Source organism: Petaurus breviceps, unplaced genomic scaffold (assembly GCF_028583685.1).
Source record: "Petaurus breviceps papuanus isolate PSGF00001 unplaced genomic scaffold, PetGlider_PUasm1.0 103, whole genome shotgun sequence".
NCBI classification, from domain to species: domain Eukaryota; kingdom Metazoa; phylum Chordata; class Mammalia; order Diprotodontia; family Petauridae; genus Petaurus; species Petaurus breviceps.
The window spans coordinates 5,558,779-5,585,022 of record NW_027185588.1 but is presented as its reverse complement, the minus strand read 5'-3'; the positions used below and the strand labels follow the sequence as shown (position 1 = coordinate 5,585,022).

At 44.9% G+C, this 26,244-nt stretch overlaps 1 protein-coding gene across 1 annotated transcript; it reads right to left on the bottom strand.

Annotated features, from left to right (window-relative positions):
* Positions 1-564: 564 nt before the first annotated feature.
* Positions 565-25,572, bottom strand: RNF126 (ring finger protein 126). The gene is made up of 9 exons (XM_069101746.1): positions 25,454-25,572; positions 8,805-8,863; positions 6,476-6,539; positions 4,350-4,594; positions 3,848-3,916; positions 3,679-3,748; positions 2,691-2,784; positions 1,588-1,703; positions 565-1,456 (listed from the first exon to the last, which is right to left on the bottom strand). The coding sequence occupies exons 1-9, from the start codon at positions 25,526-25,528 to the stop codon at positions 1,307-1,309; spliced, it is 942 nt and encodes a 313-aa protein (XP_068957847.1). The 5' UTR covers positions 25,529-25,572; the 3' UTR covers positions 565-1,306.
* Positions 25,573-26,244: the final 672 nt, after the last annotated feature.

The following is a 26,244-nucleotide window of genomic DNA, read 5'->3' as shown; positions in this document are numbered from 1 at the left end:
GAAAAGTTAGGGTGGAGATGCCTAGAGAAGGAAAAGGGGCCCCATCAGAACAGACGGGCCCATCAGGCCCAAGACAAACACACACAACACGACCAGGCTTGACGAGGAGCTGGCGTCTAAGGAAAACTCCAAAGCATCTGCTTCTCATTTTGAAGTAGCTGTATTTTTAAATAGCTTTCAAGATACACATTTCTTTCTTTCTTTAAAAAAACAAAACAAAAAAAATCTGTAAGAGCAACTGACCACTAGGGCAGTTTCTTTTTGCTGGTCCTTGTTGTGGTCCCAGTCCCAGTGCTCGACGTAATTCTGAGCTCATCCGAGCAGTGAGGCAGGAGAGTTGGGGCAAAGGGGAAAAAGGGATGACTGGGGAATGGGAGAGATGTCAGGGAGAAGAGGTTGTGAGGAGGTTAAATGCCAGACCCAAATGGGTCCTTGGCTTTGTTCCTGGCAGCCAGGCATGGTGGAGGCTGGGGAGTGACAGCCTCTTGGGCTAGCAGCCGACAACTGGGCCGCATTTGCCCTAGGAGAGTCTTACCCTGTTTTCCACAAATCATGCATCACCTCTTGTTGAGCTAAAACGTCCATTTATTTAATAGCAGTAATAATTTAAAATTATAAAAACCCTTTCCGTTGTTGAGCATTAGAGGGCGAGGTTATAAAGACAGACAGGATGATGGGGGAGAGGACAGCTCAAGGGGGAGCGGACAGTTCGCATGTTGGATGGCAATGAAACAGCCACACTCCACCGGCCTTCCCACCTGGGAGCATTGTCTATGTTCCCTCTGAGGGGGTTACAAAGGTTAGGGGAGCTGTTGGGGAGAAAGGGGAAAAATGAAAAATATCTCAAATCCACAACCATAGAGATGGCCTAGCCACATCCATCCTTCATTTCAAACAACCTGGTACCTGCTAAGATCCAGACTGATGAAACACAGTTAATGTGACCTGGGGGCTTTGTAAGCCAGCGCAGTGGTGGCCATCAATTGGCTGGAGAGACAGAGCTTCCCTGGAACCGTCAGATGAGTTGGGGACTGGCGGGTAGAGAGGGGGGAAAAGGTCTAAAGGCCTTTGGTGCTTCCAAAGCTTGTTAAAAAAAAGAAAAAGGGAAAAAAAGGAGGTCTTGGGGTCTCTCCCGCCCCCTCCCCCTTCCCCCCACTCTGTCTCCTGGGTTCAGTGTGGGGTAGGGGAAGATCAGCTGCTCCCTCTGACCAGGAAGCAGATGGGCAATGGACAAGGGTAGGGTTGGGGGCAAAGGGAAAAGAGGGAAGGTTGGGGGGTGGTTGGTTGGACTGGCTGGTGGTGAGATTCACGAGTTGTTTGTTGAGTTTTCATTACTTGGCGAACTGGAGGAGGAGGAGGAAGAGGAGGAAGAAAAATTCATTCCTGTCAGTCCCGGGGGATTTGTGGCAGTGTTCTGTCCACTTAAGCTTTTCCGACACACTGGGCAGGTATCATGCTTTGAAAAGTGGAGAGTGGGAAAGAGAAAAAAAGAATTAGAGCTCATATCTGAATGAAAGTAAGACTTCAGGATGCTGAAGATTCTTCATGCAGGGGTTTGGGTGTGGGCAGTCCCAGACGGCAACTTACCTGTTCCAGCCAGGGGACTATGCAGCCGTCGTGGAATAAGTGATTGCAAGGTAACTGCCGGACATTCTCACCCAGCGTATAGTCATCTTTGCATACAGGACATTCTAACCCTGAACCTGAAGCGGGAAGGAGGAGACACAGCATAGAGATATCATAATCCCAGAACACAACCTCAGACTCCCATGGTTAAAAACAAAACGAGAAAAAAAAAAAAAAACAAACCTTCCCATTCCTTGCTGGCTTCCCAGTTTGATTCTGTCCTACAGGGTGGTTCGACAACCCCATTTTTAAACTCCCAGAAAACTGGCAGAGGTATTGATTTTGAAATAAAAGCTCTCTCAATCTGTCTCCAAAATCACCACCACTGACATGCTCTATATAAGCTAAGGCAAGCTGCCAATGATGAACATTAGGGCTGGAAGTAAACCTCAGAGATCCAACTCTCTTGAAAAGGGTCCACTTTGAGAAGCAGGCTCAGAAGGAGAAATGCAGTTGAGGACTAAGATGGGTTTCCCAATTCCTAGCCCCATGCTCTTCCAATTCAATAGGACGATTCTCCCACAGACATCTGTCCTGATATACCTCAGAAAATCTTGGGAGCAAATAAAAGGGATGTTATAGGAATGTCTTAGTAGGAAGGGTCTGTCTATTAAATTGGGATATCTCAAAATACAAGTAGATTGGACATCCCAGTCAGTGAGATGTTAACCTTGCTTTAGAGAGCAGAGGGAAAAGGGCAACACACTTCAGGTCAAGGGAGACAGAAAAACCAACCCAACTGATTAAGAAGGGCTTCCACAGGCTTCTGGCCTCACTAAACTGCCCCCAACACGGTCACTGTTGAAAACCAGGCTCCAGACCAAAGAATCACACGCCAGTGGCGACTTCACAGACTGTCTGTCCAACTGAATTTTACAGGTGAGAAAATTCAAGTGCAAAAAAGGGAGTGGACCTTGCCCAAGCCACACAGAGTCAAGGCTGGTGCTGAGCCAGGTCTGGACCCTGCTCTGCCTGTCCCCAGGCCAGGGTTTGCTTTGGCAGCATCCTCAGGCCCAGTTTTCTGCTTCCAACGTGTCCCTCCCAGTTGAGGCTGGGGTACCTACCTACATGTTCCTCTGTGACTTGTATGGTGGGAAGGGCTTGTATTTTCTCTTTGTCTGCTGGTGGGGGACCGGTGTTTTCAAACTGATTAAGGAGCTGAAAGACAAGAGGCGAGAGTGCCGAGATCCCTGGTCTGGGGTATAGCTTCTTTTGCCAGAAGAAATCAGTTCACTGAGCTCAATGTGTCTGGGGTCTTGCTTTTGGCCATGGATAGTAACTGAGGCAATCCTGCCACCTGAATCCCAGGGAAGGCCTCTTCCTGGGCCCTTCTGGAGTCAGTTTAGGCTCTGAAAAGCAAGGACAGATTGCCTGCCAAAGCCCTACAATCTGCTATGTATCCTTTGCCCAAGTCTTTGGGAAAGCCTGCCTAGCAAAACAAAACATTCTTCTGTTCATGATCAGGGGAGTGAGCTTCCTGAGGATCAGCTGGACTGGGCTGAGCTGACTTTTCCAATTTAGTTTGGGATGCATGTGCTGCTAATCTCACCCACTGAAATTGGCCCCTGCTCAGCCTCTAGTTACCCAGGGTGTCATAAAGAAGAGGAGGGCCACCATCTGCCTTTCCAATGGAAATAAAGTCGTGAAAGACCGTGGGGCTACTTCTCAGGAGCCAGGGTAGTTTTGCAAGAATTCCAAAGGGTTAAGACCATTTGTTTTCAAACAACAGAACTTTTCCTAAAGGAAGAATTACTGAAGATAAAAGGAACCACAACATATCTGAACAGTCACTTTCCTTCAATAGGAAGAACAGAAAAGAATTTCAGTTTGGGGGATGGGAAGGTCAATATAGGGATCCCCTTCCTGTCCTATGATCCCATAGCTGTAAGAAAGCTCCTGGGTGTTCAGCCTCCACGCCCCAAAGAAGGCCCAGAGCCATAAGCCAGCAACGTGAAGCACCCCCAGTAAGCAGCTTGGCCAATGTAGTGTGCCCCCCACTGCCTCTTCCAGGGTGAGCAGACATGTGCCAGGGTTTGACACTCTGCTTTTTACCTGTGTAATGATCGCATCCAGGCCGTTAGCACCCCACGCATAGTCCATTGGATTTGAATGCAAAACACCCCTTGAGAACAGAGAGAAAAGATTGAAGGTTAAAATGGATTGGGGGGAGAGAAGAGTGGTTAAGTCACCAACAGCTCCCATGTGATGCTTCCTGACTCACCACGGGCCCAATCCCAGGTTTGGTATTGTTGCAGGTGCAATAATTCCATTGACCAACTGTTGAATAATCCTAAAAGAAATAAAAAAACAGCAAAGGAAAAATCAAATTAAAAAGAGAAGGCAGTCAAAAGACCTTCCTGAAAGGCTGAAATTCTGAAACCAAGAGGAAAGGCAATGTGGTATGATGGAAAGAACACTGGTTTTGGAATCAACACTTGGATTCAAGTCCTGGGTCTGAAATGTACCAGCCATATGATTCTGGCCAGATCACTTCCTCTCTCTGGGTCTCAGTTTCTTCAATGTAAAACGGGGACATTAACACTTGCCCTGATGGCCTCCGAGGGTTGTAGGCTCAAATGTGATCGATCACAAATGTAAAGTGTTTTCGAAAACTGGAAAGTGCTATAGAAGTATAAACTATTATTACTGTGCACCCCAAAGGTGGGACACTATACCAACTGTTGGGAACCACTGCAGATTTTTGCCTGAGCCCCGATTCTCACCCTTCTAACGTTGGGACGCCTTCATGCCTGCCTGCAGCACGTCGTGCAGTGAGGCGGGCCCGTGGCTGCCGTGCGCCATAGCGGTGGCGGGATTGGTGTTCTCTCTCCCGCCTGTTCTCCGAGTCCCTGGCGTCCTCAGACTGCACCCCAGAGCCGAATGTGGGAAATTCAAAGCTGTCATCAAAAATCCCAAAGGCAAACTGGCCATAGCCCTGTGGCAAGGTGAATAAATGCTGATCCACATTCTACAGAGGGGGAGAGAAGGTTAGGTGAGAGGAGCCTGGTGGGGTAGTGATCAATTTAACAATAAATTAAACCCAACAAACATGTTTTAAGTGCCCATAATATGTAAAGCACTGTGTTCTGACAAGGGAATCTTAAGAGTTGTAAAGGATTTGGAAACTCCCCCAGTCCAATCCCTCAAAGTGCATGATCTTTCATCTTCTGGGCAAGTGATCACCACTGGCCTCTAATCAACCATTTCCAGGGATAGGGCACACGCTGTTTCCAGAAGGCAGGCCCCCCACATCATTGATAGAGTTCATCTTTGGAAATCTGCCTCCTGGTGATTTTGCCAGGTTCTACTTCTGGGACTCACCTGAGACCATGCAGAACAAGCCTAATTCCTCTTCCTCATGAGGGTCCTGCCTTCAGATATTTGAAGACAGTAATCACATCCTCCTAAACCTTCAATTAAGCTTAACCTAGGTCCACTCCATGGAGCTCTAAATGCCTTTGGCTCCCCTGCATGCGTGGCTCTCCTTTCAGGGCTCAAACCCGACAGAGGATGACTCATAAGTAGTCTGGAGGGTAAGAATAGACCACTGGACTACCCTAAGGCAACTCTGTGGGTAGGAACACAAAGACACAATCTAAGAAGTCCTGCTCATCCAATTGCTAGTGTACAGCAAAGGGCTTGGAAGATGTGCCAGATCAAACCTGTGAGGTCTATGCTCCATTCCCACTTTTGCAAAAACACCTTTGGCCTGTTATCTAACTCTCCAAACCTTTTCTCTCACTCCACTCATGCTGACACCTTCACTCTAGGCAAACTCATTGAACCCAAAGGATGCCTAATACAGTTCTGCTCCCATGAATCCCTTCTTCATGTAGCTCTCTCTGCACCCCCACCTCCTCCACGTCTCCTGCAGTCTTCTCAACTCCCCTCTGCTTATCTAAGTCCATCTCATTCTTTAGGCCCAGTTCAACCATCACCTCCTCTTTGCAGCGTCCATCATCTGCGTGACTCACTGGACTTATGCCATTCAGTATTTGCCTTTGTGTCTATGGTTTATCTCCCAATTAAAGTTCAAGTCCCTTGAGAAGAGGGACCATGAATTATCCTTCTGTATTTTCCCCACCACCTACACACAGTAGGTGTCCAACTGATATCTGTTGATGGTGGTGATGATATGGAGGTGGTCATGCTGAAAAGGGTCCTATGGCCTTGATTGCATCAATGAGATAACAATAACAGCTCACATTTCTATAGCACTTAATGGTTATAAAGCACTTTATAATCCACTGATGCTCAGAGAAAGGAAGTGACTTGCTCAAGGTCTCACACTTAGGTAAGAAGCAGAGCTGGAACTAAAAGCCAGGTCTCTCCTGACTCCAAATCAAAGGTTCTTTCCACTATACTGAGCTGTCTCTCCCCGAGACAGAGAGCAGATAAGGACACAAACAAATCAGGGCTGAGGTTCAATTGCCAAGTCATTAAAACCACTAAAAGTCAAACAATGTCCAAGGTATCATACATTGACCTTAAATGTTTTGATAATGACCTAAAAGGTTAAATATGGTGAGAGATTCTTCTTGTGGAAGAATATTGGTCTTTCCCACTTGACAGATAAATTTGAAACATGCCTGGATTTAAATGTCACTTAGCTAACCTCTGATATATGACACAGATACATTCTCAGAGGGTGACACCTAAGGCAAATACAGGTGCTGGCTCTGAGTGGGTGACTCTGGATGACTGGACACTTCTCTTCCTTGAGGGGAGGTAGGGCTGTGCGTGTGCATGCATGTGCTCATGTGTATGTGTGTGTGTGCATGTGTTGGCCAAATCTGCCAGAAGGAAGCTGAGGGGAGGGAGGAAGAAGCAGCGTCAGTTTCCTACTTACCTCAAATGGTTGTCTGTTCTGATCCGTGGGAGCTGTAGCAGAGTTGGAACTATTTTCAGTATTTCTGAGGAGAATGATATCACATGTTAGAAGGGATTATGAAAATACCAAGTCAGGACAAATTGAAACTCTCCTTCTTCCTCCCCTCCTCTCCCTGCATTTGCAGCAGGAGCTGTGGGATGATGGGAATCATACCCAATACTAGCCGCACGCAAGCATCTCCTACCACTCTGAACACCATAGCTGTTTTCTCTTCTTTGGCCTAGACACAATTATTCTGGTCTTTTTGATTTGCTTTCTAATTTTTTCCATGGGCTTCTCCCTCATTTTTGTTCAATTCTTTGTTGCCTGTGTATATACTTAACTAAATATTCTAGAATTAGAATTGAGACAGCTCTGAGGGCATCTAGTCCAACTCATCCATCAGCACAAATCTCTTAATAATGCCCTTAACAAGAGGTCATCCAGACTCTGCCTGAACATATCCAGTGATGGAGAAATCAGTCCCTCACAAAAAAGTCTACTTAGTTGAAAAGTTAGCTCTGAATGCTGGGAAGTTATTCTAGGGAACTGACATTGCCTCCTAATTATTTCCCCCAATGATCCTGGTTCTCCCCGTTCCTGCCTCCCCCAATCTCAGGCAGAAATCAGTCCTTTAGCTGAGTAATGAGGCAATCAAGTTCTTCCACATCGTCAACTTAAGGTAATGTCATTTCAATAAAAAAAAAAAAAGAATGGTCACTCTCATGAGCAATGCTACTTGTAGCTACATCAAGAGCTCAGGTCCACTTAAAAGAATACTGCCTTGCACCCAATAAGTCAGCCTTGGAAGAGGCTGAAAAACACAGTGCTTAAGCGCCCCCCGCACCTCCCTCTCCAATAGCCAGAAGGTCAAATAAAGTCCACTCCATTGTTGGCAGTTATATCATCTACCAGCTATACCCAGACAATCAACTTTACACATGTAAGCACTTTTTACTTCCCTGCTCTTCTCGAAGGGGACCAAAGAGAAAACAAGGCCAAGTTCAGAGAGATATGTGGCAATATGTGTGCCTGTCTCACTTCTGTCTGCTAACTCCCCCTGACTTATTTCTGAAGGGCAGCTTGTTACTTGTAACTATTCAGTCCAATCTCCTCACTGCCAGATGAAATTCAGGCTAAGAAAGTGAAAGCGATTTGCACAAGGTCATACAACAAGGTATGGGCAGAGCTGAGCCTAGGGCCCTGGACCTGACTCCAACCTTCCTCCCACCATGGGGGTGATGTGCTAAAGAAAGGTCAGGCTCTGTCTGGCTGATGGCCCAATCAGCAGCACTTCCCTGGGCTCCTAACAGGTGCAGAGGGTCCTCATGTCAGGTAAAATGGTACAGCACTAGCACAAAGCTTCTTCTAAGGGGGAAGGGAGCTCAGACTTGAGATGAGCTTTTTACACACTTTTCTATACACAGCACAAAGTGCACCCATTTCTCTCGATGACAGCTACACCTGGACTTAAACGAACACTTTAGGGACAACTTATGTTACTTTTTGGTGTACTGGCTGAAGTTGTTTCATTGAGAGAAACTCAAAAGGGAAATCTGACCAAGTTTATTTTAATTCACTCACCTTGAAGAACAAGATCTTCCAGGGGTGGGGTAGGGAAGGGAAGCAGTGTTTTATACTATTGTTATCTTACTATTGTCCTCTTACTGTTCCTACTGTGGATACTGAGGACATGCTCTTATCATCCTCAAGTCAAACACATCACCCAACCTTAAAGGCCAAAGGGACCCGAGGAATCATCTGATACAACATCATTTCCAAGGCAGGAATTCCTTTTATAGCACCCCTGGTAAGGGGTCACTTAGCTTCTGTCTGAAAACAGACAGGACAGGATGGCCGGGGTGGGGATAATTGGTTCCTCTTTCGAAAGAGGACCCTTTTTTTCCTTGTCAGACAGCTCTATTTATTAGAAAAATCTGCCTTCCTGTGATCCTCACCTACTTCTTTCCTCTGGAACCAGTCAAGAGAAAGGAATTCTGCTCCCTCTACCCCATGAATCTTAACATGAGTTACAGGTGGATTCCTCATACCAAACAAAGGTCCTCTGCAATTAACAGGCTATGCTAAATTCTGGAATTAAAAACCTATTGGTTTTGTGAACCTATAGCTTTCTGAACCTTCTTCAGAACTTGGTGAGGGACTAACTGGTCACCTTTGGCTTCTAGGTTTAGGGGAAAAGAGTCTACCAGGCATCCTTAGTCTGAAACAGGGATATTTTCTCTTCTCTGGGAAAGGCTATGAAAGAGAACCACAAAATGGGAACTTTGACAAAGGGGAGGATAATGACCTGGTCTCTTCCGGAAGCTCTTCAATAAAACCAGACTCACACCTTGGGCAGATATAATCCTAGAGAAGAAGAAAGACACAGAAAGGTGAATGGCAAAGATAATTTGTGGACTTTCAATGGAATCAACTGCTTCAGTCAACTTGAGCTGCTGGTTTTCCCCCCTCCTCAGTGCTGACAGAGAATATGGTAATCAGTCATGACAGGCAGGTGGAAATGCCCAGCATGCCCATCCATGAGTGGCATTCAGTAAAGCTAGAGGGCACTCCCCAGTCAAAGTCACTACATCTGAGCACCCAGTTAGTCCAACCCATATATGAAAGAATTTCCACAGAACGTACCTAGAAAATGCTCACTTAGCTTTTTCCTGAAAATCTCCAAAGAGAGGGATTCTAAGCAGCCCATTCCATTTCCGGACAGCTCTGCTACCAAGTTTTCCCCAAGTTCCTCACTCTAGTCCCAGTTCTTCCTCAGGGGTCCAAGAGAACAAGTCTGATTTTTCCTCCACACAATAGTCCTTCACACACTCCCAGAGAGCATCTTGTTCAGGTTAATGTGCCCAGCTTCTTCACCTGACCCTCACGTGACCTAGACGTAAGGCCACTGTCCTGTCTGGCCTCCTCTGAATACTCTCTCTGCAGCTTATCAAGGTCCTTTTGGATCCTGAACACTAGAGGGACTTCTTCCAGGAAGGCATGTGAGATTGCTACCCTTTCCTGGACCGTGAGTCAGAGCATTTGGGTTCAAGTTCTGGTCACCATGTGACCTTGAGCAAGAAACTGTGCCTCAGTTTCTTTATATTCATGAAACAGTAAAAACAAGCTGTGCTTCACTGTGTTTTAGGGAATAAATAAGATGATGGTTGTGAAAGCACTATGTTAAGTATGAAGTGTTATAGAAATGTAAGGTATTTTCCTTCCTTCCTTCCAGAGCCTATAAGATCCAACTAATTCAAACCCTAGTGAGTTCAATAAGTAAGAGGCAGGGTTTTTTTTTGATGTTTTGATCAGTGTCAGTTTTGCTGATTCCCCTCCCCCCCCTTTTAATTTAATTTTTAAAAAAATCCTTGTTTAATGGGATGGCCCCCTGGAAGAGGGAGGGGAAAAGACATAGTAGGAAAAGTGATGTAGAAACAAAAAGATAACCACAAAAGATTACTTTAAAAAAGTAAGTGAGAAACAGCATGACATAGTATATCTAGAAAGAGTCAACCTTGGAATCAAGAAGGGTGAGGTTTCACAGGAGAAGCTGAATAAATGCTGGATTAATAAAAGGAAAACAATACCAGTAACTCACTCAGGGGGTCTAAAGATGATTATCTCATCTGACAGAGAACTCAGGCTGAGGGAGGTTAAAGAAGCCTCTTAAAGTCCTACAAGCATGAGATGCAGAGACCAAATCTGGGCTCCTGATTCTCAAATCATGTAAAGTGTATTGTAAACTCTAAAGGCATATAAGAGTCACTTACTAAATGTTTACTGAATAAAGTACTAGGTAAACACTTTGTTAAAGACTGTAAAATATCACCATTAAGAACCTAATCAAATCTACCCACTTAGACAACCACACAACCCCCAGTTTTAGGGCCTGTATCTGGTGTTACCTTAAAACTACTTAAAAACCCAAATGTCCCCAAGAAGACTATAAACTAAAGATAAACTGCCAATCAGCATCAGTGGAAGGAGTTTTCCACACCACTGAAATCAAAAGTTTTGACAGTTTCACCAATTGCCATACTTCCAAAGGAGCTCAGTTTTTGATCCAAGACAGGCAAAACAAAATAATTAGACAGAAAACTCTCTAGAGGCAGCTAGCTAGGTGGCACAATGAATAGATTACCGGTCCTGGAGACAGAAGGACCCTAAGTTCAAATCCAGCCTCAGACACTTGATACTTACTAGCTGTGTGACCCTGGGCAAGTCACTTAACCCCAACTGCCTTGCCTTGCCGTCCCCCCTCCAAAATAAAGAAAAGAAAACTCTCTGTATAACTAGTATATAAAACCGGGGGCCAAAGGAAGCCCAGGAAAAGTGTTGCTAGACAGAGCCTAAGGCTTCTTCTTCCTCCCAACGCAGCAAGCACCAACAGGAGTTTCTCAAAGGAGAGAACAATGGACCTGAATTCAGAAGAAGGAGCTCCCATGTCTACTACCTGTGCGACCTTGGGTAAATCATTTACTTTCCTCAACTGTATAAATGGGGCTTACCCAGATTCTTTCATAAGACTGTTCAGGGACCAAATGAGAAAATGGATGTAAAGCATTTTATTACCACAAAGAACTCTATTAACATAAGCTATTATTTGATATTAAGAGCCTGAGAAAAAACAGATACAAAGAATTTTACAAGCCATAATTATACAATTTCATCTTGATGAGTTTTAGGCTCGGAGCATTTTTCCATGAGCTCAAACACTAGTAACTGCAAAGCACGCTATTATCAACTGTTGGGACTCCTATGCAGTGGCCCTTCTAGTCCACACACACTTGCATTAAAGTATCGAAATGCTTCCAAAATACACATGTACAAGCTGGTTCCCTCAAGACATTATTTTGGCAGTTCTAATGCTCAGTCTCCAAAGTCAAGGGGTTTGCACAATAGGACTCTGATGGTAGCCAGACCAAATGAGGCTTTCGAACAATTTGAAAGAGTAAGTCTTTCTGCCCTATACCTTCCTTGGAATTACTTTAAGACATATATATCCCAGCAAAAACCTGAAATGTGCACCAGACTGAATACTGATTGAGAAAACCAATAAGAAATTACAAGAAGTGATTTCTTGGACCCCAGAAATGCACAAAAAGTCAACCAGAGCCAACAGGAAAGGAGGTTACCAGCAAAACCGAGAGGAGCACAGACAAACAAGTCCAGACTTCCAGTAATACTAAAGGGCCAGAGACACATGCAGCCTACAGGGCTCTGTTGACTATAGGTAGCAAAAGTGGAAAGTTCTCCACAAAAGACCCAGGGAGGACATAGATACCCAGTGTGGGTTCCTTGGAAGCCCCAGGAAAGAGGGAAGCAGTGATCAGAGAAATGCTTCAGTGCTCATACTGGGACAGCCAAGGAGGGCCCTGAGGTCTCTAACACTCAGTACTAAGAGGGTCTAGAAGAGTCAACACTGAATCTGAGAGAGCTTGGAGGCCTGCACCCTGGAGGCTGAGGTCAATCAATACAAGAACCCAGAGTAAAACCAAGCAGGGTCACACTAAAAGTACAATAGGGGGTGGGGTCTAGTCCTGCCACAAAGCCTCAAATCAGGAACTAAAGCTAGAGAGATAGTAAATCAAAGAAGCACAATCATTGTGGATTTAGACCTCCCCCTAAAAAGGAGTAAGTAACTGAAAACTACAAGCTCGAACTCAAAGAAAAAAATGGATTTTCTACAAGGAATACATGAAAACCTAGAAGAAATGAAGCAAGCAATAAGGCTCTGGGGAAAAGATTAAGAAGGAGAATAAAGAGCTTGGGAAAAAATTCTTAAACAAATCATATATTCCCTAAAACCTGAATAGACTAAGTATAAGTCAAGGATTCTATGAGAAACTAAGAAATATTAGAACTCAAAGGACTGAAAAAACATTACAAGAAAACATAAGATATATGATATAAAAAATAACTGACATGAGAAAACAGGTCGAGTAATAATTTAAGAATTATTGTATTCCCTGAAAAATCATGATTTTAAAAATCCTGGAATTATATTTTAAGAAATTATAAATGAAAAAATACCTAGAATTGGGAGCCTAGAGGGCAAAGTGAAGACCAAGTCCTAGGAATATAGTAGTCAAAATCCAGAGTTCCCATGTCAAAGAAAAAAGTACCACGAACACCCAGAAAGAAGCCAGTTCACATGAGACCTGGCAGTTTCTACTTCAAAGAGATCTTGCAATATAATATTCCAAAAGGGAAAAGAGATAAGCTTACAACCAAGCATAACTTAACCTGTAAAGCTGAAGAGTCCTAATGATCTTTAATGGAAGAGAGAACTTTCAAGCATTTCCGATGAAAAGAGCAGAGCTATGCAGGAACTTTGGAATACAAAACAGAAGCTAAGAGAAATCCAGAAAAGTAAATTTACTTGAGCAACTGGAAAAAACTGTGTAAAGAGAACTGTATGATACAATGTTAACATCCTAATAGGGGCAGAATAAATAAAACATACCTTTTGAACCCTAATGTCTTTAAGGGGAATTGAGGGAGTTAAATAAGATAAAGAGGGCAGGTTGGTTCTGTTCTGACCATTTTAAAAGGCAAAAGTGAAGGAAGGTAAAAGGAATATATGACACACATGTGCCCACTCCCTGGAATTCATTATTCACACTAATGAGGAGCTCTCTGTGGTGTGAAAAGGAGGAAGCTGGTGGGACTTGCGCAAATCCCAAGAGGAGAAAAACAGAGGTGGGAGGAGTGGGCATCAAGGGGACTTCATTCTTTGCTGAAACAGGGTTAACCGCATATGAGCTCGAATTCTGTATGGAAATGCATCAAACTCAACAGAGTGAAGTGAGATGAACCAAAGGAACAATTTATACAGGGCTAGAAATAGAAATACTATAAAGAAAAACTGTGAAAGACTGAAGAAGTCTGATCAATGCAATGACCAACCAATATTTCCAGAGACACAAGATGAAGCATGTTACCCACCTCCTGATAAAGGAATGATCACTTCAAGGCACAGAGACATCCATTTCTGGACTAGGCTATCGTATTTGTTTTGTTGTTAGAGTGAGCTTTTTTGTTACAAGGATTTTTTCCTTTTTTCTCTTGAATTTTAATTGGGAGTGGGTTGGATTTGATAGAGGAGGAAGAAAAAGTGATGAAAAAAGAAGAGGAACATTAAAAGAAAAAAGCTGAGAAGAGAGAAGCAGAAGTTTTGAAAGTAATATGTGACATTTATTATAAACTTTTAAAAAGCAAGCAGAATAAAATGTAGATTCACAGTTTTATATGCAATCTTCTTTTTGTATTGTTATATATATGGAAACTCTTTTTAGTGTTTAAATTGCTATTAAGGAGTCCCAATTTTCCAACTTTTGCACACCTGAGTCTATAGCTCCCATAACTGCAAACAGGTTCGGCTTTAGAAATAAGAATGCCCTACTGATCCTCTGAAATATGGACAACAAATGCCATTTCTTTTGACCTGAGGATAAACCCTTAACACAGTCAAGATAACAGAAAAGAAAACAGGTCTCAGACTGAACTGATTCAGCCTGGGGAAGGGAACAAAAAGAAGCAGGCTGTAGTGAGGCCAGATGGAGCTCCCAGTCCCTGAAGCTATCCTTCACTCCTCACTTCCCACTCCCCAACAAGGTACCAAATCCTATAGATTAAACCTTTGGGTAACATCTCTAGCATATGGCCCCTTTTCTTCAGAGCCTCATCACCTCATGTCTGGCCTATTTCTGTGCAGTCTAATGACCTATCTAGTCTCTGCTCACTATAGGCTATTAAAGTCACCTTCCTTGAGTGTAGGTCTGACCATGTTACCCTCTCTCCTACTCAAATTCCAGGGATACCCCATGACCTCCAGGATCAAATGTAGAACCCTGTGTTTGGCTTTTAGAGCCCTTCACAACCTGGTTCCTTCCCAGCTTTTCAGTCTCCTTCCATTATACTCACAAAATCGAGTGACATTGGCCTCCTTGCTATTCCTTTAACAAGGGCTGTCCACCATGGCTGGAATCTTCTCTTATCTCTTCCCCTGGTTGCTTCAAGTCCTAGCTAAAATCCTACATTCTACAAGAAGCCTTCCCAATCCCCCTTGATGCCAGTGCCTTCTCTCTGTTGATCATTCATCTACAGCTTATCTTGTATTCTAGCATGCTTATACATAGCTGTTTTCATGGTCTCTCTCCCATAAGACCGTGCGGTCCTTCAGGAGCAGGAACTGTTATGTGACTGTCTTTGTATCCCCAGCGCCTAATACAGTGCCTAGAACAGGGTAGGCACTTAATGCTCGTTGACTTGACAGGCCTTGGTAAGAAACCAGCATCACATGGGTACATTCAAGCTTAAAGCAGACCTTCCCGAATCTCAAGAGATCATTCACCTCAAGAATGTTTCTTCAACATGACTTCAAGTGTGACCTCTGACACAAACTGTGTCTCAAGATGAATCACCTGATCCTCAGTTCTAGGCAACCCTCTAAGACAATTGATTGGAGTGATGGTGCTGGCCTATGTTGGTTGCAGAAATTGCTACATCCAGAAGTTCCCTATGTTAATGAATTCATGGGTCTTAATAGTCCCTATCCCAACCTGTATCATAATGAAATGAGTAGAGGACTTGGTGTCAGATAACCTGGGTTCAGATCCAGCATATAAGTTTACTGTCTATATGCATGACCTTGGGCAAATCAACCTCTCTCTCAGTATTTCCTTTTCCATAAAATGAAGAGGTTGGGTTAAATAAGCTCTAAATTCTTATTCAGTTCTTAAGAATTAGTTTTAGGAAATGCTATTATTCCATAAAAGTAAAAATCCTATCATTCTATGGAAGTACCTTCCTTTGACTTCAGGCAAGATTCTTTCTAGAAAGTCTGGGAGAACAAGATTTGCCAGTCTGTAGCAGGTGCCATGTCTCCACAGGGAAACACTCCCGAGCCTGTGCCAATGACAAGAAGGCACACAGCATGCAAGGCAGTCTAATTTTCACCAGAGTTCTTAAATGGTGCTAGTCCCTGCCAGCCACATTAACTCGTGAGAGCTGGAAGATCTTGTAAGGTTGCAGCTGGAGACAAGCTGATGCTCTGGGAAGAGGCCCTGACTTGCTGGGAACATGCTTCTTCAGCTTTACCAAAAGCACCCCATCAAACACTGTGAGCAGGACCTAGCATTGAGGGATAAATACCTGTGGCTGCGCATCAGGCCTTCTCTGAACTCCCACTGCCACCTATCCAGCTTGGGCCCACACCAAGGCCCACTAGCACTCAGCTGGTCTCCCAACCTCAAGTGTCTCCTTTCCCCAACCCATTCTTCACAAAACTGTTCATGTTAATACTCCTAAGGCACAGGCAGGCATGACCAGGTCATTGTCCTTGATCGATAAACATTTATTAAGCACCTACTGTGTGCCAGGCACTGTGCTAAATGTTAGGGATACAAAGAGGCAAAAGATAGTCCCTGCCCTCAAAAAGCTCCTGTTTTAACCTTGCTGACTCCTTACTTAATTCCTTAAGAATAAAACACAAACAGCTGAGTCTGGCATTAAGGCTCTTCACAACCTAGCTCTAATTCACTTTTTCAACCTTATCACTCCATATTCAGGCCAAACTGAATTACTTGCTGTTCCCCATACTTAACATTGCATTTCATGCTCTGAGCATTAGCCATAAGCTGTTGCCCATACCTAGAATTCACTCCCTTTATCAGAGCTTTCTCTGACCCTCCTAGCTGAGAGATTTCCTCTCTCCCTCAACAAATTTTCCTAAGGCTGTTCTGAACCTCTCTGCCACTATCACCTTTACAGCACACAGGGTGTCCCAAGTCTTATGGTAACCTTACACTTGTTTTTTTTTTAGATTTTTTTATTTTTGCTTTTTGGAGGAGGGAAGGTAGGGCAACTGGGGTTAAGTGACTTGCCCAAGGTCATATACCTACTTTTGTGTGGTGTCTGAGGCTGAATTTGAACTCAGGTCCTCCTGACTCCAGGTCCAGTGCTCTCTATTCACTGTGCCACCTAGCCATCCCTAACCTTAAGCTCATTAAAACTTATTTGTGTAATAAAACATACATTCTTTGTAGGGGTGTGTAGCACCAACATAATATTTATAGCACCCACAATCGAGATAAAGACCGAGACTATAAGTATCCCATGATATTCGATCACAAAATATATCAAACTCTCCAAACTCCCTCCTAGGTCTATTAAGGGGCAGGGAAGAGCTTCAAATTTCCATTCTCATTACAGGGTGATGAATGAGTTCCTTGAGGGTGGGGACTGGATCATTTCTATCTCTGAATTCCTACCACCTAACAGTGTCCGCCTGCACAAAGTATGCATTCAATAAATGTTAAATTGGAAGAAGGAACAAGCCACGAGACTTTGACCTTTGAGTCAGTTAAGATTTTCAATTCTACCATATTCAAACACTATGTTTTAAGAATCAAAAAGGATCTGTTATTTACTGATTTGGACATTCCAACAAACAATGCAGGTCCCAGTCCACCCTGAGAGACTCTTGCCCATGTCTTTCCTTTGGGTTGCTGTAGAGTGCACCCAACCTGTTGGAGACCCTTATCCACAGACTTCTGACAAAGAGAAGATACTAATAGTCAGGCTGCCCACCAGCCGTCCCTCATCCTCCTATGAGACCTGCCCACTTTTTCAAGAAAATATATTTTCCCAATAACAATCTTTATTCTAGTATCTAGTTCAATATGTTACATAACCCTATGGAGAGCAGTGGAGAGGCCACTGGAGCTGGAAGACACCTGATACCACTTACCCCAACCTAAGCAGAAGACCTGGGTCCAGATCCCAGTACCTCCATTTATTAAATGTGAATTACTGTATCAGTATGACCTTGGACAAATCCCTTACTCTGCTCTGAAACTTGGCTCTAACATCTCTTCCTCCTTGAAAATCCACATAGACATCTCTATAGCTGAATTTTGTTCATGGTTTTGGCATTAGTTAACTAAGAAGGAATTACTCAAGTTTTTCTCCAAGGCAGTAGGAGGATCGGATGGAAATCGGATGAAACATTGTGGTACAATATGCGGTAGAAAAGACATTAATGTTAGAAGCAGATCTGGGTCTAAACCCAGTCCTGCTATTAATTACCTGTGTGACCTTGGTCAAGTCACTTCACCTCTACACACTTTTGTCCTCATCTGTAAAATGAGGGGGATGGACTAGCTATAGGTTCTTTCCAATGGTAAATATTTGATTCTATAATCTGTAAAGTGAGGCTACTACCAGCTTCACAGGGATGATGAAAGGATCCAATGAGAAAAAGGAGGTAAAACACAATATAAATCAACTCCTACATCTATCTGACTTTAAACTCCAAAGCATCCTGAGGTAGACCAGAGGGTGGTGCCCTGTTACAGACAGAAATGGCTGTCAGACCAAATTACACGCAGTCCTTGGCTCTACCAAGTAAGTCTAATAGCCATACTGTCCCCATGTGCCCAAACATAGACTGCCTGAACTGGAAGAAACCTTGAGATCATAGCGCAAAGCCTTTGTTTTACAAATGAAGAATATGAGGCTCAGAGAAGAAACTCCTGACTTGAACCGGACGGCCTTGTAGTCACCTTAAACTCAGCATGTTCAAAACTTAACTCCTTATCCTTCCTCTAAACCTCAGGTAGAGGGCACCCCCATCCTCACAGCCTGGCATCACCCTCAACAACTCACTGCCTCTCACCCCCCTACCAAACTGTGGCCAAGTCTAAAAGCCCCTGTTTCACACTCACAGCCCTTCATCCCCTGGCCTGGCCTTCCCGCCCTCCCTCCCAAGTATTCTGGGATCCAGTGACATTGGTCTTCTCACTGATGCTCAAACAAGACATTCCGTTTCCGGACTCAAGGCATCTTCATCTGTCCCCCATGCCTGGAATTCTCTCCAGGCTCATCTGCCTTCTTCAAGTCCCAGCTAAAATCCCATCTTCTAGAAGAAGACTCTGCAGGAACTCCTTAATGCTAGTGCCCTCCCTCTGTCGGCGTGCTCGATTCATCTGCATGTAGCACGCTTGTACAGAGTCACATGCACACACTGTTTCACCCACTGGACAGTGAGCACCTTGAAGTAGGTACTGACAGGGTTTTCTTCTTACCCCAGTACTCAGCACTAGGTGCTCAACAAATCTGCACTGGCCAACTTGCCTAAAGTCACAAGAACAGGAAGAGGTGACAGATCCAGGACTAGAACCAAGATCTATGAGCCCAAGGGTTCAGGCTCATTTTAATGCGTCATAAAGCCCAATTCTCCAGTGATGAGGAACAGAGGAGTGAAAACCATCCTGAGAACTGTAGGTTTTGAAGCCTGCTCCCCCAACTACATTCTCTATGGCCTCTTGAAAGGGTGGTCATCATAAATGGTCAAACCCCGGTGGCCTTTGGAAGGAGAGGAGTCCAATCCCAACACCAATCCTCTCTAAGGAAGTTTGCCCAGAGGTTCACTACTCCATGACAAACTTTGGGGCCCAACAGCCTTCCATTAAGTTCACCAGAAAGAATCAATGTGTGTGTCCCACACCATGCACAAAGGAAGAGACTCCTGTGGCTAACACTCAAATTTACAGCTGAAAGGGACCTTCAGGATCATCCAGTCCAAAGCTCTTTGATGAGGACACTGCAACTCAAGAGAGGAGAGATCTTCCCCACCACAAGTAATAGTGATTAGCAGAGCCAGGACTGAAATACGTGCTCTGATCACAAATTCAGTACTCTTTGTGGGGGCATGCTGCTTCCCTTGGCTCAGTGATGGTACAGCCTCCATTTAAAGATCTCTGGCAATGGGGAATTCATTATTTCCTGAGGCAGCCCATCCACTTTTGGACAATTCTCACTGTTACGAGTTTTTCCTTATGCAGAACCCAAACTGGCCTCTCCAAAATTTCCACACAGGGCTTTAAACTTGCTCAAAGAACTTTCCAATACACTCTCTCAATCAAGTCTCACAACCACTCCACGTCCCGTGAGGCAGTCACTATATTCCCTATTTGACAGAAGAGGAAATGGAGAACCAAAGCGTTTCAATAACTTGCCATAGATCATAAGCCTAATATTCATCCGAAGTTTAGAGCTGGAAAGAATCCTATACACTATACAGTCCACACCCCTCATTTTACAGATGTGAAGAGCTAAGCCCCAAAGAGGTTCGGAGACTTGCCCTAGGTCAGGCAGGTAATAATATGAGAAGCTTAATGGAATACTATTGTGCTATAAGAAAGGATGAATAGGTGAACTTCAGAAAAACCTGGAAAGACTTATATGAACTGATGCTGAGTGAAGGGAGCAGAAGCTGGAGAACACTGTACACAGTAACAGTCACAGTGTGTGATGACTAATTGTGATAGACTTAGCTCTTCTCAGCAATGCAAGGACCTAAAACAATTCCAAAGGACTCATGATGGAAAATGCCATCCACTTCCAGAGAAACAACTATAGTCGGAATGCAGAGCAAAGCAGACTATTTTGTTTTGTTTTTCTTTCTCATGATTTCTCCCATTTGTTATAATTCTATGCATCATGACTAATACGAAAATGTGTTTAATAGGAATGCATGTGCAGAGCCTCTATCAGACTGCATGCCATCTTGGGAAAGGAGGGGAAGAAAACTTATGGAAGTGAATATTGAAAACTAAAAATTGAAAATAATAAGAAGCAGGTCTGAATACTCAATCCCAGGTTCTCCAGTTCTAAGGCCCGAGCTCTTTCTATTCTGTCACCATGATGGCAATTTCCATCCATTCCTAGCCCCTTGAAGGAGAACTTCATTAATTCTTCCTCAGTTGACTCATGAGAAACCCAGACTACCTACAAAGGAGTAAAATGGCCCATGTAAGAAATGGAGTCAATGGAAGCTCCCCTGCTCTGATAAAGAACAGGATCTAATCAGAGTACCTGAGGCACTCAGGCTGGGGGAAGACAGGCAGTCCCTGTTTCCCCCCAGAAAAGATAATGTCCAAGACTCTTTCTATATTCTGACAATAAAGGGAAATGATGAAAAAGAACACTGAAAAATTTAAAGGGCTATATAAAGTGCTATATAAATACAAGAGAGTATTTGTGTAGAAAACCGAAGGACAAGCAACATCTGATGGACAAGGATCTCCAAATACACAAGCCATAAAAATGACAGGTTAGTCAAAAGCCTTTCTCTACTGACCATGACTACAGAGCTGTTTAAGATGAAATACATATTCACACTCCAAGGGGCTCTCCCTTGGGGATTCTAAGGAATGAATGTATTCTGCACCTCCCATCTGGGAAAGGCACTTCCTCACAGGACTTCCATTTAATGTACCTCTTTCCTTTATAATTTTTAACAGCTCCAGGTAGAACAGATATTGAGGAAGAGATGGAAAACAGTCTGCTAAGCCAAATTCTATGACAAAGAACAGTCAGTTAACAAGTATTTATTAAGTGCCTATGCCAAGTCTAAAAGGGCAGACAACATGCAAAAAACTATGTACAAACAAGACACAGACAGGATAAATTGGAGATAATCACAGATGGATTAGCATTATAGAAATCAGGTGGGATTTTAGCTTGGCTTGAAGGAAGTTAGGAAACAGATGAAGGAGAGCATTCCAGGCCTAGGAGGGAGACAGAGATTTGTGATATAGTGGGATTGTTGTTGTCATTTAGTAGCTTTTTAGTCATATCTGACTCTCTATGACCCCATTTGAGGTTTTCTTAGCAAAGATACTGGAGTGGTTTTCCAGTTCATTTTACAGATGAGGAACTGAGGCAAACAGGGGGAAGTGATTTTCCTAGGGTCACACAGCTACTAAATGTCTAAGACCAGATTTGAAGTCAGGAAAAGGAGTATTCCTGACTCTAGGCATGGTACGCATTTTGACACTTAGCTGCCCACATAATTGGATTGGTATTTGCTTTATGGAAAGAGTACCTTAACAGATTGATAACAGACCAACCCAGTTTTGGAATTTGATACATTAACCTTCCTCCCATTAATCTTAGTTCTCTTTATTGGAAAGAGAACTAAAGTTGGAATCAGGAGACCTGGTTCAAATTCTGTCATACAGTGACAGGCTTTGACTAAGACTAAGGAACCCTGTCTTAATATTGTATACAATGATTCAAGGTTTGCAAAGTGTTTGATATCTTACTTGGATCTTCACAACAATACTGTGAGAGAGGTGCTATAAGCTCCATTTTACAGATGAGGAGATTGAGGATCAGACAGGCTAAATAATTTGCCCGGGATCCTATTGGTAGTGTGTATCTGAGGGGGATTCAAACCTAGGTATTCCTGGATCCATATCCAATATCTCTATCTATTATTGAAAGCTGCCCTCCTTTCAAGCAGCCTCTCCTTTCCAACCCATCCTCCAAACTGACAGTCCGAAAAGCACAGATCCCTCAGCAGATCAAAAAAAGTCTCAGTGGCTCCCTATTGCCTTTATACTGAAACATCAATTCATCTGGCTGGCTTCCTCTTCACTTGGCAGGCTGATGCCTCCCCCAGACATCCTCAACATTCCAGCCAGATTAGCATGACCCGAAGGCTCTACACTTCTAGTTCCTCTTAAAGGTCACCTCAATTGCCTCCTTAGATGGGAGGCCTGACCCCTCCCCCATAATGGTGAGCACTATGGTACCCACCAAGGCCCTGAAATGACTGTATTTTAAGTGGTCTCCATTTTGTCCCAAACCCTACCAAGGAATGGGAACTGTACTAAGAAAGTTTCCCCATCTTTCCTCATAAGTTACTCTCTAAGGTTGAACCTTGATCACATTCCTCTTCTCCTTAAGCACCTTCAATGGCTCCTTGCTACACTTGCCCAAGACCTTCCATGATCTGTTCTCAGTCTTTTACTTTGTCTTCTATTACTGCTTAACTTCAATCCAATTAATGCCCTCCAATTCTCCAAACATGCCCAGAATTTCTTCAGATCTACACTTATGTTGACATTTCCCTTTGCCTACCCTCTCTCCCATTTAAATCTGACCTTCAAGGCCTAGCTCTAATACCATCAGCTCCATGAAGCAAGCCTTTCCTAAATTCCCAAATTAGAAGTGAATTCTATGGCAAAGTCCACTCCTTCTCTAACATAGCAAGTACCCAATAAATATATTAGTTCAACAAGACTTGCATGAATAACTCAGGTAACCCATGCCCTGAAGGTCTCAGGTACATGTATATATGACATGTCGATGGGTATAATAGGTAGATAAATCAAAGTTTTTCTTAAACCTGATTCTTTTTATTAGAATATAAAACATCATTTATTTCAATTCTCATGGTGGCAACTTTGCAATCCATTCAACTATAAAAAAAAAAGACAGTTTGGTATCAATATAACAATCAGTTTGGAAAAAAAAATACAAATTGCAGACTAGCAGAATTAGAGATATTCCTAAGGATTTTAAGGATTTAAATTTTACATTGATCAACCTAATTTCTTAAGTTAGAAACTTTCTTTCTTAGAAACCAGACTAAGTTATCACATAGCCATCATGAAATCATTCCACAGAACAATTACGCCTTTAACCACATTCCAAAAAGAAACATGGGCTAAAATATCCCTATTTCAGAGGTGGTTTTTTTCCCCTGGGTGAAGCTGTTGGGACCTGGGGCATTCCTTGGAAGAGAAGTGACTACTAGCAGGCTAAGCATCCTGCTTGGGCATGAACAAAACAGAAATCATTATTACTCTCTCCATCTCTCTTCCCAACTTCCCTATTTCTCTCAAGGTCATCACTTTCCTTAACATTTGTCCTTTTCCTCATCCCTATCTCTTCACCTCACAAGACCACCCTTGCAAAACGTAGTGTTCCCAAGGAGCAATATACTAAATAAAAAACAAAGCTTAGAATGGGGGCACAAGCCATGAGTGTGTTCCTTCAAAGTATGATGGTTATCACTACTAAATGGTGTTTTAGTAACTAATAATTTCCCATTTCTGGGATATTATTCCACCTTTTTAATGCCTGGGAGTTCTACTGGTATCTTTGCAACAATTCTTCACAGACCATCAGGAAAACGATATGCAAACAACTGTGAACAGACAGAACATATAAAGAATTGGGAATAATCTCTGAGGGAAGATAGGTAAGTAAGACTGGGAAGGCTTTTTGCAGAAGGTGAGACTTTAGAAAGGGAAGTCATGAGGCAGGAATGAAGGAGACAGGGAGATGGACTATTTGTTGTGTTTGAGGAATAAATAAGCAAGGAGACCATGGTCACTGGATCACAGAGTACAGGGAGGGAAGTAAGGGATAGAACGACTGGAAAGAAAAGGAGGGGCCAGATCATAAAGGGTTTTTGTTCATGCATTGAAAAAAAAAATTCAATGACATTTTAGAAAATCTGGCTCCAATCTATCTTTCTAGACTAATCTCACATTATTTCCTCTTCACACACAGAGTTCTAGCCAGGCTGGTCTCTGGCTGCCCTCCCTTTCATCTTCTCCTACAGTGCTTTTACCCAAGTCTTCATGGACTTCTCTTCTAGCCTCAGCTCTGCTTCCTGGACATCCCTAGCCTCTCTTTAGGTGCCACTTTCTGGGCTTTCCTCAATCTCCTCTGTCCTCTTCCACCCTTAAAATAACTTACTTGTACATATTTCATATTCACTCATTTACACCTGTTAACAATAGCTGATATTTACATATGGTTTCTGCATTTGCAAAAGCATCTTATTTCATTTTCACAACCCCGTGATACCTACTATTAACGTCCCTATTTCAGAGATGGCGATGAGTCAGTGAGAGGTTGGGCAGGATCACCCAGCCAGCAAGTGACTGAGGCAGCCCAGCGCTCCAGCCTCGATAACAGAGTGCCTTTTACTGTAAGTAGAAGGTAAGTTCCCTGAGGGCAGGGGCTATATCACTCTTGGGTCGTGACATTCCTGAGCGCCTTGCCCTGCACATGCTACACAGATGAAAACACAGAAATCAACAGATGCGCACTGTAACCTCAGACGCTGCTGAAAGGAAAGAGTCTAGGAAACTCAATACTCGCCCCTTTTAGAGCTTAGGCCTGAACAGGCAACACGGGTGAATATGCCGACAGCCCCGCTGCTCCTCTGCCCAAAGCAGGGTCAAGGGCGGCGCAGACCCCGGGGCTGGCCCCCAAACACACCGCCTGCTCTGGGGAGCCTCTCCAGCCCGGGAAGGCAGCTCCCCGAGGCCAGGGCCCGAGCGAGCTCTCACAGGTGCCTGGGGAAATACCAGGGAGCTCTCACAGCTTGCTGCAAGACAGCGCAACAATTAGCACTCTGCACTTCAGGGGGGGAAGGCCAGAGCACTGGCGCAGGGAGGCCCGGGCCGCGGTCAGACCCCCGCCCAGCTCCCGGAGGCCAGCGAGAAGCACCCACCCTCCGGGGAGGGGCCGCCTGCCTCCGAGACCACCCCCGCCCCCCTTTCACTCTGTCTTTCCAGGGGACTGGAGGGAAGAATAGTGGGGAGGGGGGACCAGAAGAAAGGGAAAGGACGGCCTGGGAGAATGGAGCTACAGGAGCGGAGCGGGCAGGCCTGGGGGGAGAGGGGAGAGAGGGCAGGCCCGGAGGAAGGGGAGACAAGTGGGGGAGGGGAAGGCAGGGCCGGGAGCGTGGGAGGGCAGCCCCGGGCAGGAAGCCGGTAGGCCTGGGCAGGGAGGAGGGGAGCAGGCCCAGGGGGGCACGTGGGAGGGTGCGGGGTTAGGAGGGGAGCAGGCGGAGTGGAAAGGGGGGGAGACATGGGAAGGGACGGACCAGGAGGTGGCAGGCCTGGGGGTGGGGGGTGGGAGGAAACCGGCTAGGGGGCGGGAGGAGGCAGACCTGAAGGTGCCGTGGGAAGGGGCAGGCCTTGGTGGGAGAGAGAGCAGGCCGGGTAGAGGGAGTAAATGGGGAAGAGAGAAGGCCTGCGGAAGGCAGAGGACTCAGGCCTTATTAGGCCCCGGCCCGAGGGATGAGGGGTGGTAGCCTGGTCCCCGGTGCTGGTCCTAGTCCCCGACCCCTGAGCTCACCGGCAGCCGCGGGGAGATCTCGGCCGAACAGGAGTGGCAGAAGTACCGTCCGGGCTGCGGCGAAGCCTCCGCCATTTCCCTTCCCCCCCACCCCCCCCCCCCCGGAACCCCAGCGCGCACGCGCAGCGCCCTCGCGCCCGCCCGGCCTCACGTACGCACGCATGCACGCACACTCACGCCTTACTCGGGATTTCTCGCACGCACGCATCCGCTTTACTTGCCCCTCCCTTGCGTATATACGCACTCGCGCGCGCGCACACACACGCATAGAAGGAGCTCGAAGAGGCGGTGCCGCCGAAGCGTTGAGCAAGTAGAGAGGAACGAGGCTGCTGACGCGCTTATGGCACCCGAAAAGGACCAAGAAACATGGGAGGGAGGTTCCACGCGCCTGCGCGCCTGAGTCACTTACACGATCGCGTAGACTAACGTGTGCGTCCCCTGGCGGAGGACCTTGGAAAAAGCTCCAGGGAAAGCACGTGGCTGGGAAAGGGAGAAGGTCTGGAGGATAGGACCCAGGGAGTCATTCCTCTCCATCATTAGTACCAGGGAAAATTGTTACTCCCGGGCGGTTATGAATGCGGAAGCTCCGAGGTTAAAATAATTATGAAGACCTTAGTGTCTGAGCTCCCTCTCCCAGGGAAAATGAGCCCCAAAAGGAGATCTGGACCCTACTAACATTGGGCTCTGGGCTGCTTCTTCCAGCATCACCTTCCAGAGAGCGTCCTTGGTGACTCAGTTACTGATACACCCACTCCCAGCATAGGGCTGCAAGCAGCCTACAATCCAGCAGT

What these genes read in the sequence shown, in the direction of transcription:
- RNF126 (XM_069101746.1), bottom strand. Translation starts at nt 25,528, where the DNA reads ATGGCGGAGGCTTCGCCGCAGCCCGGACGGTACTTCTGCCACTCCTGT. An exon ending in GGCGTCCCAACGTTAGAAGG is followed by an intron (nt 3,917 to 4,349) that starts GTGAGAATCGGG and finishes TATTTCTTTTAG; the next exon opens with GATTATTCAACAGTTGGTCA. An exon ending in AACCTGGGATTGGGCCCGTG is followed by an intron (nt 3,749 to 3,847) that starts GTGAGTCAGGAA and finishes TCTGTTCTCAAG; the next exon opens with GGGTGTTTTGCATTCAAATC.